This window comes from Dipodomys ordii, unplaced genomic scaffold (genome assembly GCF_000151885.1).
Source record: "Dipodomys ordii isolate 6190 unplaced genomic scaffold, Dord_2.0 Scaffold106, whole genome shotgun sequence".
In the NCBI taxonomy this organism is placed as follows: domain Eukaryota; kingdom Metazoa; phylum Chordata; class Mammalia; order Rodentia; family Heteromyidae; genus Dipodomys; species Dipodomys ordii.
Genome location: NW_012267322.1, coordinates 2262370 through 2279629, shown reverse-complemented (window position 1 = coordinate 2279629; position 17260 = coordinate 2262370). Strand labels below are relative to the sequence as shown.

General features: G+C 40.8%; 1 protein-coding gene across 1 annotated transcript in view; it reads right to left on the bottom strand.

The window, feature by feature from the left end:
• Positions 1-1422: 1422 nt before the first annotated feature.
• The window catches only part of Cnep1r1 (CTD nuclear envelope phosphatase 1 regulatory subunit 1), a 16166-nt gene continuing 328 nt past the window's right edge, over positions 1423-17260 (bottom strand). The window contains exons 2-6 of the mRNA XM_013027903.1: positions 16273-16344; positions 11899-11972; positions 7872-7981; positions 7331-7385; positions 1423-1895 (exon numbers count right to left, since the gene is read on the bottom strand). Coding sequence (XP_012883357.1) covers positions 1854-1895; positions 7331-7385; positions 7872-7981; positions 11899-11972; positions 16273-16344 — 353 coding nt within the window. The 3' untranslated portion in view covers positions 1423-1853. The remainder of the gene's footprint in view (positions 1896-7330; positions 7386-7871; positions 7982-11898; positions 11973-16272; positions 16345-17260) is intronic.

Here is a 17260-nt window from a genome sequence, read left to right as displayed (position 1 = left end):
CTGGGCTGGCTTTGAAACTGCCATCCTCAGATCTCAGCCTCCTAAATACAGTAGCTAGGATTACAGGTATGAGCTACCTGGCTTGACTTCTCTTGTTTTTCAAGCTTGCATAGCAGACATCAACTTATAGTCTAAAAACATTAGTTACTAGAAAGTTTGAGCTTCCTAATGAAGTAGGCATGTACTTACTTCATAGATGATCTGAAAGAAAAATGAGACTCCTATGGCTTCAAATGACAGTGAAACAATTTAGTTGCTCAGACAGGCAGAGTGTTTATCAGTGAGCATTCTTGGCATCCTGTCTATAAAATACCAGCTCTAAAGACAGGGATGTGAGGGTGATCTGGCTGCAACATCTGTCACCCCATTGATTGCCAAGGTTGATTCGGCTGATCTGGCTGACTAGGCAAGTGTCCCCTGTTCCCTTCCTCCCTCACCGCTTCATGTGCACTTGGTCAAAGAGGAGGACTTTCCCTGATAGAGGACCGGTCTTTGGTCAAGGGTATAGGAGTAGCTGCGCTTCCCTGCTAGAACCTCCAAACAAGCTCTTAAGAAAGACAGACCCTTCAAAAAGCAGTAGTCAGGTTAGGGTGTGGTAGTATAGGCTTGTGCTCTCTGATACTCAGAAGGCAAAGATTGGAGGATCTAGGTCCAAGGGTGAAAGCACAAGACCTTAGCTGAAAAGTAAACTTTTACTTTTTAAACAAAATGGACTTTTACTAAGTAAATGCAAGGCCTCAAGTTCAATACCCAGTGCTACCCCAAAACAAAACTTAAAACAGCACCTCAGTCACAGCTTTCAATCTTTCAGCGAGGTTGCTCAATGAGACAACTAAATGTGACTTCAGTATACTTGGTTCAAAAGATAAATTTCCTCAAGGATGAATTAATTAAAATGTTGCATTGATTTTATTTCCTCTGTTGCATGTAAAGTAAAATGTCTCATTTGGAATAAGCATCTATCAAGAATTTTTAATTTTGTTATATATGACATAAACCAAAGAAAAAGTCCAATCACTAGTTATATATAAAGTATTTATTTTTATGCACATATTTACCTACAAAATTTACAGAAAATAAAACAGCAGAATTTGTAGAATGCCCTCTTCAGACTTCTTAGGAGCAGAGGGTTTTATTGCTGCAGTTCAAAAAATAAAACTTTACACAAGTGAAAGTCAAGATGAACAAAATCTTAAAAAAAATATATATAGTTAGCACTAAATAAAACAATGAACTGAAAATAATCACAGAGCTGCTGTAGTTAAGAATCTGGTTTAACAAAAATTCTCAAAACACCTGTAATTTCTTACAACATAATGGAGATGCGTTTTCCTCAGTCTAAGCAGAATCTGTTGTTTTTCCTGCAGTACAATTAAGAGAAGAATGAATGAAAGGCACACATAACAGCCAGTGTTAAGAGAGCTATGAGGATGGCAAGCAGATGTTCCTGAAATACTGGTGCAGGGGAATAAGGTCCACACATCTTCCTCTTTGTTTAATGTTGGCATTGATTTGCTATTTACAGTAGTTTGCAAAAATACATTATAAAAACTGAGTGAGGTTCGGCTTCTAAGTTTAACTTAGTAACATAGATGCATACTTCATCTGCAAAACTCTTTGCAGGAACTGAAGTACTAAAGTGACACTAATACTGAACACAGGTAATCAAAGGTACCGAAGCACCAACAACTTGAGTTATCATCAAGACAATCTTGGGAAATATTGCACACTTCTTGTCTGTTGTTGCTATAACCTTCACGTATCCAACTGCAAAAGGAATCCTTATGGCTTTTTGCGGTATCACTTATTTGAAGAGAGACTGTTTTAGGTCCCATAACAATGAGTGCAGATTGTCATTGAACGTGAGGCCTAGGTTTCAAAATTAGTTTTCCTGTCTGTAAAAGAAAAAAATTCAACATACAGTTCTATTAGAAATATTTCCATTTTATTTATAAACTTTATAGAGCATTTATTTATACGGAGTCAGAGTATTTCTCCATATTTAGGCAACATTCAACAATCATTAGGTATGTTTTTAAAGCTCCCGTTATGTGGACTGAATGAATTCCTTACCACTTCAGCAGAAACACACAACTGGGGAAGTAGCTTGGTAGAAAAATACATATTTAGCAGGCACAAGGCTCTGGGTTCAACCCCTAGCATCAAAAACAAAACAAAACCAACAGGCACACATATATCTTCAATTCCCTGCTCCCTTGTTAGCTAGAAATCAAACATTTTATACACTGGATAAAATTCTTAACTCATACAGATTTATGTTCCTTACTAGATGAAATCTCAAAGACATAAAACCATATATTTGGGGGGTGGGGGGAGGGCGGGTGAGAGATGGGAAGGGATGGAAAGGGGAAACAAAGGAGGAGGCAACAATGCTTGATAAGAAATGTACTCATTATCTTGCCCATGTAATTGTAACCCCTCAGTACGTTATTTTCACAATTAAAAAAAAAACCATATATTTAGGCAAAACGTTTCTTCTTTTTTTATTTTTGGGTAAGGTCATGGGGCCTGAACTCTGGGCCTGGGCACTGTCCCTCAGCTCTTCAGCTCAAGGCTAGCGCTCTACCACTTGAGCCACAGCACCACTTCCGGCTTTTTTCTTTTTGCTTATGTGGTGCTGAGGAATCGAACCCAGGGCCTCAGGCATGCAAGGCAGGCGCTCTACCACTGATCCACCTTCCCAGCCCCACGTTTCTTCTTTTCAACATAAAAGAAGTTAACTTCTTCAAGTTAAAAAGTGAGCTAGGTGCAAGTGGTTCCTGTCCATAATCCTAGCTACCTCAGGAAGCTGAGATTTGGAGGATGACTGTTTGAGGGCAACCCAGGTAGAAAAGTTTGACAGACACAATCTGCAAATTAATCATCAAAAAGCACTCTGGCTCAAGTGGCAGAGTGCTATTCTAGCAACTGTGATAGCTTGAGTTTAAATTCTAGTACTGCCACACAAAAAAAGTATAACAATGGTTGGAGCAATGAACACACACACTGCTAGTGTTCAGTGTATGTTGGTAATTCAGTGTTAAGCAGAGCCATCTTTAAAATAAATAATAGTTAAATGCATACCTTAAAACCAAACAAATTACTTTATCTGGAAGAAAGGGGATTTAGGTGCAATATAGTACACAGAAATAGTGTAATCATTAAGCGTTTTCTTTTTTTGTTGTTGTTGGTCATGGGGCTTGAACTCTGGGCCTGGGCCCTATCCCTGAGCTCTTCAACTCAAGGCAAGCATTCTACCAATTGAGCCATAGTGCCACTTCTGGTTTTCTGGTGGTTAATTAGAGATCAGAGTCAAGTATGGATAGTTTGGAAAATGGGGGGAGCTGTATGTTAAACAGGAATTAAATCAAGACAAATTAATTAACTGTGTTAACATGCAATTAAACAAAATGGAGCATATCTAAGTCCTAATACTGGGTTACGGGAGCAAGTTTGAAAAATCTGTAGCATCTTCCTTTAATAGTCAGTAAGAATATACAACAAGGTGGGTGCCAGTGGCTCATGTCAGTAATCCTAGCTACTCAGGAGGCTAAGATCTGAGGACTGATGTTCAAAGCTAGCCTGGGAAGAAAACTCTGTGAGACTTAACTCCAATTAACCACCAAAAAGAGCTGGAAGCAGAATTGTTGCGCAAGTGGTAGAGCGTTAGCCTTGATTAAAAAAAAAAGCTCAGGGACAGCTCCCAGGTCCTGAGTTCAAGCCCCAGGATCACACACACACACACACACTACAATATCCCCAGGATCACACACACACACACACACACACACACTACAATATCCCCAGGATCACACACACACACACACACACACACACACACTACAATATCCCCAGGATCACACACACACACACACACACACACACACACACACTACAATATCCCCAGGATCACACACACACACACACACACACACACACACACACACACTACAATATCGTCAATCATTATCTTTGGTTGATGAGATTTCAAGTAGTTTATTATCTGCAGCTCAAAAGTGTTATTTGGATTCTGGTTGCCTTTTGACTTTCACTTAAATTTTGGTCACTTAATTTCTGTTTAGTCATTGATATCTTGGTGGATTTCTGATACTTTTTCCACTGTTCTACTGAGCTATATTTTTTATTAGTTAGTCCTGGGGCTTGAACTCAGGGGCTGGCCACTGTCCCTGAGATACTCTACTACTTGAGCCACAGGCCACTTCCGGCTTTTTTCTGTTTATGTGGTACTGAGGAATCAAACCCAGGGCTTCATGCATGCAAGACAAGCATTCTACCACTAAGCTATATTCCCAGCCCACAGCTATAATTTGTATATAAGAAAATGCTCAAATCTTGGGTTGGGAATGTAGCTTATTTATTAATTTTGTTCCTGGTCTTGAACTCTGGGCCTGGGCACTGTCCCTAAGCTCCTCCTGCTCAAGGCTAGCACTCTACCACTTGAGCTATAGCACCACTTCTAGCTTTTTCTGTGATTCATTAGAGATGAAGTCTCATGGACCTTCCTGTCCAAGCTGGCTTCAAACTGTTATCCTCAGATCTCTGCCTTCTGAGTAGCTAGGATGAGCCACCAACACTGGGTTAAATAGCTTAATTATAGTACACTTTCCTAGCATATGTATAAGACTGAGTTTGATCAGCTTGCACATGGGTGTTCACATGTACACGCAAATGTATACACACAGTTCAGCCCAATTCCTGTATTACGTTCTGACAAACATTGCCACCACTCTGATTGAGTTCTCACTATTCAGTAAGACCCTCTGTGCTCCTCTGCAGCCATGGTTTCTACTTCTCACCTCCTAAGAACATAACCACTTAGTGTGGCTTGTCTTTGAACCATACAATGTGTCTGAGTTTCCTTCATGTTACTCTCTTTCAGTAACTTGCCACTTTTTAATTTGGCTAAGAAGCATTCTACCTCATGAATATACTTTTGTGCTTTTAATTACTAAGCTATTACTGCAATCTCACCACAAAATGATTCAAATAACAAACAATTAAGTTACCCTTCCATCTACCACAAATACAAAATACTGCTTCTCCCTCCAGAAGAATTTTTCTATGAGCATTTGTTTTTTTAAGACAGGATCTCACTAAGTAGTTTATGTTGGCTTTGAATTCTGGATTACAGGCATGCACTACCACACCAGCTCATTGTTTTTTTTTTTGTTTTGTTTTGTTTTTGAGAAAGGGTCTTGCTAGAGGCTGAAAACTTATGATTCTTCTGCCTCAGCCTCTGGTGTATCTGGGGCTACCAGCATGTGCCACTGTTCCTGGCTCATAATTAAAACTTAAAAAAAAAAAAGTTTGTAGCATAAGTTGAAGCTGAACTTTACATCCTCCTGCCAAACCTCTTAGTGCAAGAATCACAAGAGTATGCCATCACACCAGGCATAATTACATCTATAGCTGGACACCTGTAATCTTAGCTACTTAGGAGGCTAAGATCTGAGGATCATGGTTTAAGAAGTCAGCCCTGGCAAAAAAACAAACAAAAATCTTTATAAATGATAAAAAGAATAATTTTAAAAATGCTTCATAATGATACACCAAGATATATTCCCAACACTGCATTTTCTTTTCTTTTGTCAGTCCTGGGGCTTGAATTCTGGGCCTGGGCACTGTCCCTCAGCTCTTCAGCTGGCTGGCTTTGAACGGTGATCTTCATATCTCAGCCTCCTGAGTAGCTAGGATTATAGGCATGAGCCACTGGTGCCCAGCAAGCATTTTCTAGTACTAGAGCTATCAACATATACTTGTAGCTTTCTTTTTTCTGGACCTGAGGCTTAAACTCAGGGACTAGGTGCTGTCAGAGCTGTTTTACTGCTGAAGGCTAGCACCCTACCAAATGAGGCTCCACTTCCAGCTTTTTGTTGATTAATTGAGATAAGAGTCTCATGGACTTTCTCCTCTGGGCTGGCTTCAAACTGCAATCCTCAGATCACAGCCTCCTGACTAGGATTACCAGCATGAGCCACCAGCACACGGTTATAGCTGTAACTTTTACTAATCAGATAAAGTAAATGGAAATTCATTGTTTTACTTTGCATTTCCTCAACTACAAATGAGTTTTCCAATGTATCTGCCTCACAGGTAGCTGGGCCCATAGGCACGTGATATCATGCCCAGCTCTCTGTCCAGTCTTTATGTAAGCTTACTGGTCATTTGTATTTCTACTTTTGTCATCTTTCTACTTCTGTATCTTTCTCCACCTTCTATTCTAGCACCTTCTTTGTGCTGATGAGGACTAAACCAGGCCTCCCACAGGCCAGCCTGAGGGGAGACCTGGGCTGGAGGAGAGGCCTGCATAAGGCTGAGAGGCCTATGCAGAGTGGAGGGGCCTGTCAAGATCAGAGAGGCCCACAGAGAGGTAGAGAGGTCTGGAGAGGCATAGAGGTGGGCTGAGGCAGGCGGAGAGGTGAAGAGGCTGGTGGAGAGGCAAGCGGGGAAGCTGAGAGGCCCACACAGAGCTGAAGGGCCTGCAAAGAGGCAAGACCTGTGGGATAGGAGGGAAAGGAGGGAAAAAGAAAAAGTAAAACTTGCCCCTTGGAGGTTGCAGCTGCTCCTAGTTCTGAGGTAGCCCAGGATAGGGCAGTTGCAGACTGACTAATAAAACTCCTTTGTCACCTTTAACTGTACCTCTGTGGATTTTCTTGCTCTCAGAATTTTACACTACCACTGAACTACACCCTGACACCCAAATCTTGTAAATCTAAAATGAGTGCCATTTTAAGAAGCATCATGAAAGCTGGGGGCCAGTGGCTCATACCTGTAATCCTAGCTGCCCAGGAAGCTGAGATCTGAGGATCGCCATTCAAAGCCAGCCCAAGCAGAAAAGTCTGTGAGACTCTTATCTAAAATTAACCACTAGAAAACCAGAAGTGGTGCTATGGCTCAAGTGGTAGGGTGTTCACCTTGAGCTGAAGAGCTCAGGGACAGCACCTAGGCCCAGTGTTCAAGCTCCATGAACAACAACAAAAAAGCATCATGATTCTATGTCAGTAAGGAAGATTAAGTGGCCGACTTGGCCAATTTCATTGCATCATTATTGGGAGCATCACAACTGCAGAAGTTAAAATGTAAAAAAAAAAAAAAAGTGTCTGAACCAATTCTGTAAGTGACAGTCTATTAATTCACCGTCTACAGTTTACTCTTCCTGTTTTTTTGAACTCATAACCCTCCCACCTCAGGCACTGGAATGTCAGGATTACTAGAGTGTGCCACCATACCAAGTTCAAATGACTGCTTTAACTCAACATTTCAGTTCTTCCATGCAGTTTTACAGTTTTCCAATGAAAAAAGTACTTACATCATCACAAGACATATTGTACTCTGCCAAAACAGTTCGACATCGAGCAGCTATACTGAATGAATATGGTCAAAGGAAAATTCTGTCTCAAAAGCAAGCTTCTGTAACAGGCTGGTTATGAAATATACCCCAAAAGCTCTTACTGAGGCGTGGATCCCAGCTGGCAGTGATTAGATCATGATCAATCCTCTGGCCAGTTCACTGCTAATAGGATATTACAAGGTAGGGCCTCACTTGGAGGCATGGGTCACCAGGGGCATGCCTTTGAAGGGTGTATCTTTTCCTCAGCTCCCTCCTGTCTCCTTTCATTTCTTGGCTGCCACAAAGTGAGCAGCTCTGCTCCTGCACACTTCCCTGACATGATATCTGCTTCACTAAAGCCTAAAGCCATGGAGTCATCTAACCAACGACTGAAGCCTCCAGAATTTCAATCACAGTAATTCTTCCTTAAATTGCTTGTCTCAGATATTCTGTCACTAACACAACATCTAACAATCACTCAGATTACTGAGAACAGTGCTTTATCCATGGTTAAGGATACATTGATGGTGCAACTACTCTCTTGTGTATTCCAGCAAAGAACAAGCCTATTAGAGTGATACAGCTAATAGTAAAAAATGGGTGATTCCACAATGATGTGAAGAAGGACACCTGCAAAAGAAAAGGATGAAATGTAACAATGTTACATTCTTAGAACAATATGATTCCTATACCCCCTTGCATAAATAGATGTAATATACAAGTTATCATTGAAGACTTCTAATAACCCTAGTTCTCTACTGCTATGCTATAAGAACATTTTAATTTCACCAATGGTTACTGTTTTCTTTCCTTTCTTTTTTTTTAAAGCCACTCTATCACTAAGCCACATTCCCAGCCTCTTGTCTTCAATGTATGTTTTGTATCTTCTATATATCAAAATACTAACACTCTACTTCAAACACCTGAATCCGAACAATTTCAGTCCTCTAATCAAAAAATCCTACCAAAAAAGTTATTAAATTCTGTGTTCAATGAATGAAGGTGAAGCTTCTAGTCTCAAGAAAAACACAAGTTAGATGTGATCTAGTTACCACCCTGCCCAACACTTCCTTTGGAGAGCTGGGCAAGTTCAACCATGCATACCCCAGTCCCAAGTATAATCGCCACTTCCTGCCACACCCGTATGCACATACCTCCCACCCCTCCAAATCCTACATACAAATCCTCTGAGACTCAGCTTGGTAATGTATTACCCTCCTTCCTCAAAGCAACAAATGAATTGGTTTGAATCTACTAAGATCTTTACAGATGTGGGACACTCAAGCAGGGGGAAAAATGGTTAGAAGCTGTCTGTAAAGAACTAGAACTCAAGAGAAGAACAGGATTCCTTTGGCTCCGTATAATGAGATGATAGTACAAAACCAGACAACATAAAATTCTCAAACTATATAGAGGGACAAGAGACCAGGATTCACAACTGGAACAAGAGTGGGAGCCAAGCCACACAGTTGGGGAATAGAAACCTAAACCAAAGAGAAGACAAGAGCTAGGAGCACCTAAAAAAGGAATTCAAGTCTAGGAATGTAGCTTAGTGGTAGAGTGCTTGCCTAGTATGCATGAAGCCCTGGGTTCCATTCCTCCGTACCACATAAACAGAAAAAGCCAGAAGTGGTGCTGTGGCTCAAGTGGTAGAGCACTAGCCTTGAACACAGGCTAGGGACAGAGGCTCAGGGACAGTGCCCAGACCCTGAGTTCAAGCCCCAGGACTGAAAAAAAAAAAAAAAAGAATTCAAGCTAGTAACTACATGGGAGCAACAGAATTAAGAGGTGCCATGTTTTAAGACACACTACCTATTTCAGAACAGAAAAAACAAAACAAAACCCACCCAAAACACCAGTAGGTGGTTCAGCAAAGTCATAAGAGAAATGAGACGCTGAAAACATCAGGAAAAGCTCTGTAAAGATGGGATCCTGAAGAAAGGGTAATCGGAGGAGCGTCTTCTTGGAACCTTTGAGAACATTTTCATTCCCACAGTTCAGCTCAGTGGTCTGCTCAATGTTAGCAGATGTTTTCATGCCCCATTCCTGGGATTTGAACTCAGGGTCTGGGTGCTATCCCTGAACTTTTTTTTGCTCAAGGCTGGTTCTCTATTATTTAAGCCATAACTCCACTTCTGGCTTTCTGGTAGTTAGCTGGAGATAAGAATCACTGATTTTCCTGCCTGAGCTGGCTTCAAATGTGATCCTCAGATTTCAGCCTCCTGAGTAGCTAGGACTACAGGTATGAATGAACCTGTAATTTTTTTTTGAAGACAAGATCTTACTATGTAGTTTCCCAGGCTATTCTGACACTTTCTGTGCTCTTGAGTGAAGAGATTACAGACATGAACCATTGTACCCAGCTTTATGGTTTTATTTGAATTAGGTCAGTTGGTATTAACCTCCTTCCCTCCAGAGCAACCAACTGCATATCTAAACCCCAGGTATCCCCTGTGACCAAGTGTCTGCCACATTCCTACTCCCCCTAGTTTCTTCCAGCTAGCTACTAGTTTGTGTTTGTGTACCTTCTTGAGACACAATTGCTGGTTAACACTCCTGTCAGGTTTAGGATTATTAAATACTAAATTAAGAAGATCCAACCCTCAGGCTAATAGCTACATTCTCACCTAATTTAGGAATTATATTAACTACATAGTTTTGAGCCTATTTCAAATTACATTTAATTCTGTGTTTTATTAAGATCTCAAGTAGCTGAAATCACCTTATATTTTTCCCAATTAGAAGTCAGATTCATTTCCCAAGACAGATTTTTCAATCTTCTTGGCAGGACTGCCTGAAGATGAGTACTCAGTGCAGCCTTCAGATCCCATTTTTGTAAGTGAGCACACAGGAGAGTTCCCTGTCAGCCACAAAACCCCTCTATTAACATGCATTTCCATCCTTGCTCACTCCGGTCCCTTCAGAGGACAATCAGAGGACACATTGTGAAGTGACCCCAGCCTGCTGGAAATGCCACCTAGACTTAACATTAGGTTCTTCTCTGTAACTTAAAGAGTAATAAGTAAAACTACACAAAATGTCTGCTTGGCTTAAAAAGGGGAAAGAGATAAACACTTTTCAAAAATTGTAACATTGTTACTCAAAAACTGCATCAGAGGGAAAAAAGTTCACTGAAATTTTGGAGTCTCTTAACTCTAAAAAAAGTCCGAGTTTGAAATTAAGGCGCAAGTTAGCAGGAGGAGGCAGAAATTAAGAGAATTTTTATTGGCTTTCATCAAAGAGTGCTTCAAGAAATAACATTATGAAATCAGTTATTGCATTTGGTGTAAGGATGTTCCTACACAGTGCCCAATGGGAGATCTCTTGGCATTTCCTATATTAAACTCCAGGCAGGAAATTTCTGAGATAAATACTGAGAAAAAAAAAACACCAAACACTCAACAGCTCAAAGATCTGTCTCTGATCTGTGTGCTCTCCTCACAGAAATGAAAAGCACAGAACTAACCTTGACTTCCTTCATTACGTGACTCTGAGATTAATTTATACCTCAATTCTAGCAATTGTGGCAAGGCCCATGGCCTATATACTAGTGACTTGCTTTCCTTCCTGGTCTAATTTGTTTTTTATCACTCATATATTGTGATAGTCATATGTTTCTCTTAAAGTCATCTCAAATGCGAATGGCTTTTTGGAGTGAAGTAAAATATTAACAGAGATTATTCAAAGAAAATACCATACTTTGTGAAAGCTGGCATTAACAATGCTAAACGAACAAAGTAGAATGAAGAGAATGTTCATATGAAAAAAAGAAAAATGAGAGATGTAAAAAAATGTGAAATCTGCACAGAAATTGAGATAAATTAAGAAATATGAAATTGAAATAACACTTCTCAGTCCTTTTCTCTTAAAAAAAAGATACTTAATTCTCAAGAGCCAGCTAAAAGACTTTCATTAATCTAGGGAATATGTGTGTGTATATATATACATATATACACATATATATACATATATACACACATATATACATATCTGTGTAATTTTTCTTTTTTTTTTTTTTTTTGATGCCAGTCCTGGGGCTTGCACTCAGAGCCTGGTTGCTGTCCTTGGGCTTCTTTTTGCTCAAGGCTAACACTCTACCATATGAGCTCCACTTCTGGCTTAAAAAAAAAAAAATTATATATATATATATATACACACACACATATATATTATATATATATATATATATATAGTTATTATAAAGGTGAAATACAAAGGGATCAGAGTTATGTTTTCGACAATATCACCCTTTCCCTTGCTCTCTCCCAGTTTTCACTTCCAGTATTTGTGTGGTTAACTGGAGATAACAATCTCATGGACTTTTCTTGCCTGGGCTGGCTAACAACTGGGATCCTCACATCTCAGCCTCCTGAGTACTAGGATTATGGGCATGATCACCAGTACCTACAAGGGCATATATTTAATGTAAGAGTTAATATCATTAGTAGTAGTTACAGGAAGCCTTGCATGATATTTTAAATTAACAAAGCACCACTACATCCATTATCTCATTTAATCTATTCAAGATTTTAAAACAAAATTTCTACCTTTTGTGTTTCAGGATCTATTAGCCAGTTCCAGGCACCAGTAGCTGTACAGACAGATACCACTATAAGCAGCACTGATGAAAGATAAACACGAAGTTAGTTAGTGAGCAAACATACCCTCATATTTCATAACCACCACCAGCTCCTAACAAACAAGGGGCAGCCAAAGAGCATAACACATTCTTAAATGGAAAACACACTGACTGGACTCAAGAACTGGAAGACCTGGCATGTGGCCTTGAAGAATTCTCTTAACACTGTAAACTTTTGTAATTGGGGTACCCTACCTTTTGTTACTTAGTTAGAACTAATGAGAATGAAGATTAATGAAATTAAAAGAAACCAGATGGTGAAACTTTGATAAGACTCTGTTATATAATTGTGTTATGTTTGGAGCTGATTTTTGCACATCTTGCAAACTAAAACTAAAAAAAAATTTTTTTTAAATTCATTTTTCAAGTGTATACAAACCAAACAAAGGCTCCTTTTTTAATGTACTGGGATTCTAACTAAGGACTTTGCCATGCAGACAAATGCCTGCTGTGGAATTAAACAAAGGTCGCTGTTAGAAGTGTGGGGTCAGTGGAGCAGACCAATCACTATCAGATTTTCTTTTACAACCTAAACAAAAGTCAGGACAGAAATCAGGGCTTGTAGAACTTAGAAAAATTTATCCCTCCACATTAAGCTAGAATTATTTTAGAAATTCTAAACAGATCATAATAAAACTGAAGAATAACATCAGAGAATAGTAACAGAGCCCCACAATGTAGTTGATATTCTGAGATAAGGATAGCTGCTCATCTTTTAGTGAAGATGAACTAGTTTTCAAATGTGGAGATTAAGTTTAAAGAAAGCAATAGATATAGGAAACCTTGGCCATTTAAAGTTCCTAGTGACACAGATAAACTGGAAAAAATTCATTTTAGGTATTTAACAGAAGAATTAAAATATCAAAATTGTGTTTTGAACTATGAACAAACTAAACTCAATTTATTGTAATCTGTATTTCTAGAATGAAGTATACAAGACTACATAGGCAAAATTTGTCATGGTGGGATTTGAATTCTGGGCCTCAAGTTTGCTGGTTGGTATTCTAAAACTTGAGCCATTCTTTCAGTTCTTCTTGTTGGTTACTCTGGAGTTGATGTCTAGTAAATTTTTCTGCCAAGGCTGGCTTCAAACCACAATCCTCCAGATCTCAGCCTCCTGAGTAGCTAGCATTACTGCCACTGGTACTTTTATTTTTAAAAAATAAAGTAAAAATGAAAACACTAGAGAAGACTCATCTATGTGCTTGTATTTGATTACTACATTAAACAAGCTGTCTCTTATCTGCAGCACTGAGACATGAGTCAGAAAAAGTGTGCTCTTGACCTTTCACTTTGCAAGCTAGGGAAGCATGGAATACATTTTGAAAGACTTTCAAGGAACTGTAAAACCAGATAAATCAGAGAATAAGAAAAATCACAACTTATAAATCTGGCTAATCAAGATTCTCACAGTATATGATTACAATTCACAAATTACACAGAAAAAAATCCTGACCTAGGGGGGGAAAATCTCTTATTTTTGCTCTGGCAAAGCAAGTTACACTTTAAATAAATGGTAGGGATGCAGTTCAGTAGTAGAGCACTTCATCTCATGCACTAGAAACTGGGTTTGACCAAAGGTATAGTCTAAAGGTATGTCCAAAGGTATAGTTTCAAGGTATGTGCTATTTTACTTGTGTGTGTGTATATGTGTGTGTGTGTGTGTGCGCGCGCGCACACGCGCGTGTGCCAGTCCTGAGACTTGAACTTGGGGCCTGAGCATTGTCCCTGAGCTTCTTTTGTTCAAGGCCAGTGCTCTATCATTTGAGCCAGAGCTTTACTTCGAGCTTTTTTTGTAATTTACTGGAGGTGAGACTCTCATGGGCTTTTCTGTCTTGGCTGGCTTGGACCTAGGATCCTTAGATATCAGCCTCCTGAGTAGCTAGGATTATAAGTGTGAGTCACCAAGGCTGGCTTTACTTCCTCCTAATTAAATTGAATTTAGCAAACATTCAAGATATTAAGACTTGGGGCTAGGAAAGTGGCTCAGTGGTAGAGTGCTTGCCTTGCATGCATGAGGCCCTGGGTTTGATTCCTCAGCACCACATAAGCAGAAAAAGCTGGAAGTGGAGCTGTGGCTCAAAGTAGTAGAGCACTAGCCTTGAGCTGAAGAGCTGGGGGACAGTGCGCAGGCCCAGAGTTCAGGCCCCATGACCGGCAAAAAAAAAAAAAAAAAGGCATTAGGACTTGTCCAAAGCAACACATGATGGCCTGCTACTAGAGCTTACTGAAGAGGGTTGACAGGAAGAGTTTGAGCGCAGGTATTGAAGGCTAGACTGAACAAAAGTGAGACCCAATATCAAAACAGAAGAATATTTTATCACGTGTATATTAGTCAACATTTCTTAAACAGTATCTTTCCATGGGACAGTAATTACAACTCATTCAAATCATACTTTATAAAACTTTAAATATTTACAAAAAGATAGGAATAACATACATTCCTTTTCTGAGTCAGGCGCCAAAGCAACACCAGTAGGTTATATTATAAAAATCAACTAGATTGACTGTGGTTCATGCCTATAATCCTACCTACTCAGGAGGTTGAGATCTGAGGATTGTAGTTCAAAGCCACCCAGGCAGGAAAGTCCATGAGACTCTTACCTCCAATCAACCACCAGAAAACCAGAAGTGGCACTGTGGCTCAAGTGGTAGAGCGCTAGCTTTAAACTGAAGAGTGCAAGGACAGTACTCAGGCCCAGAGTTCAAGCCCCTCGACCAACCAAAAAAAAAAAAAAGAAAGAAAAATCAAAAAAAGAACTGAGATTATGGGCTGGGAAGGTGGCTTAGTGGTAGAGTGCTTACCTGGGCTCTAAGCCCTGGGCTCGATTCTTCAGTACCACATAAACAGAAAAAGCTTCAAGTGGTACAGTGGCCCAAGTGGTAGACTGCTGGCCTTGAGCAAAAGAAGCTCAGGTACAGTACCCAGGCCCTGAGTTCAAGGCCCAGGACTGGCAAAAAAAAAGTCAACTAGAGATATATGAGAAGCTGAGATCAGAAGAATCATTAGTCCAGGTCAGTCTGGGCAAAATGTTTGAGACCCTATCTTGATCAAAAACAAATGCTCAGTGTGATGTTGTCATCCCAATGATAGAAAATATAAATAGAAGGATCATACTCTAGCCAGCCCAGCAAAAAGCAAGACCCAACATAAAAAATAAGTAGAATGAAAAAGGGTTGAAGGTAGGGCTGATGTGGTATGGAGTGCCTGCTTTGCCTAGCCCTGAGATCAAACTTCAGTACCACCAAAACAGACACAGACACAGACAGACAGACAGACAGACAGAGACACTGACATGCACACACACTAACCAACCTAATTAAAAGTCCAATAAGGGAAACATTAAAATTTTGCAATATGAATTTTTTGGGGGTACAGAATGCAAGGCATCACAAATGCTAAGCACATACTCTCCCAGCCACACATCCCCAGTCAAAATGTCTTGCTTTTGTGTGTGTGTGTGCCAGTCCTGGAGCTCGAACTGAGGCCATGGGCGCTGTCCCTGAGCTTTTTTGTTCAAGACTAGATCTCCATCACTTGTGTCACAGTTCCACTTCTGACTTTTGGGGTAGGTAATTGGAGATAAGTGTCTCACAAACTTTCCTGTCTGGGCTGGCTTTGAGCCATGAGCCTCAGATTTCAGTCTCCTGAGTAGTTAGGATTACAGGCATGAGCCACTGGCACCTGGCTCAAAAAATTAAAAACAGAAAACCACAATCACTTCAAAAGGTTGTACACAAATAGTAAAACCACTAAACAGGCCTCTGAAATTTTCACTGTGTGTTACTAAAGTTACAATATTTAATGAAAAGTTGAAGTATATGTTTTCGTAGAAAAATGTAAAATGCAACCACATAGAATAGTTGGTTCTTTTAGGGTAACCAGTTTACATAACCTTGTCATAGACATATCTTTGTAATGCATTGTTTACAGTGGGTTTTTTTGGGGGGGGTTGGTCATGGGGTCTGAACTCTGGGCCTGTGAGCTGACCCTCAGCTCTTCAGCTCAAGGTGAGCGCTTTACTACTTGAGTCACAGCACCACTTCCAGCTTTTTCTGTTTATGTGGTGCTGAGGAATTGAACCCAGGGACTGATGCATGCAAGGCAAGCACTCTACTACTGAGCCACCTTCTCAGCCCCTTGTTTACAATGTTCAAGTAAGTTTTAAAACTGTCTGAATAAAGAGGACCCTTATGGTTTAATAAAGCAAGCACTGACTCAGTCCTATTTGGGAATAAAATGATCAAGTATCACCTTATCTTAAAATATATGGCAACTTACTTCTCCAACGTCCTGTGGCAGGCTGCAAGCAGTGAATATATTCAGTAAGCCTTCTCTCGAAAGCCTTGAGGTCTAGGAAGAAATGTTTCAGTTCTCTGATTAGCCAAGCTTACTAGTTTGAACCTACTAAGAAGACATTTTATATGGTTAACTGATTCAGGTCTTATCCACCAAATGACACCCAAGACAGTTTCAAAGTATTAAAAAATTATCTTTAAGTAGTTGTACAAAGGGGGTTTCAATTCCACAGTCAGTTTGTGAGTACGGTGCCCTTTCCGTACTTTCCCCCTCTCGCATTTCTCCCGACCCCACCCATCTCCTGTAGTTTCCAAGTTCCACTTCACCAATGCACTTTGCACATTACCTCTCTCGGTCGTCTGCCCCGGCCTCCTAGCCTCCCTCTCCTCCTGACACAAGTTTGTTTACGAGGACAGTTTTAAGCACCTTGGTGAAAACATGACTCCCGATTTCGCACACAGGACACTGGGCGGATTTTACTTTGAGAAGCTTCCAAACAAGCCGGGAAGAGCTGGGATCGATCTGAGGCGTGGGGGAGAGGGGAGAGCTTGCAAATAAAAGGACCCAGACCAGGCTCGAGCTCCTCCTATTCTGCGGAAACGGAGAACTTTCTCCCAGTACCCCACCGCGGTCAGAGATCGCGGTCACCCGGCGCGGGCATCCGTGCTGGGTTAACGGCAAAGCCGCCGGGGTTTCCTAGACCTCAGGCTACTGGGAACGGGGTGCGGGGCAGACACCCTCCGTTCCCCCTCCCCAGGCTGGCAGGTGATCCCCGCGGTGCCCACGGCCTGCGCTAAGGCGGGGTGTCCAAGCGCTCCCTCCGACTAGAGATGGGGTGGAATTGCACCCGGGCGCTCTTGCTGACGGCAGCAGGCACTGGAGAAGCCCGGAACACCTCGGGCCGCCGACCCCGGGGGTTGTCAGAAGAAGGAAACGAGCTCACGTACGACCACTGAGGAGCGAAGGACGA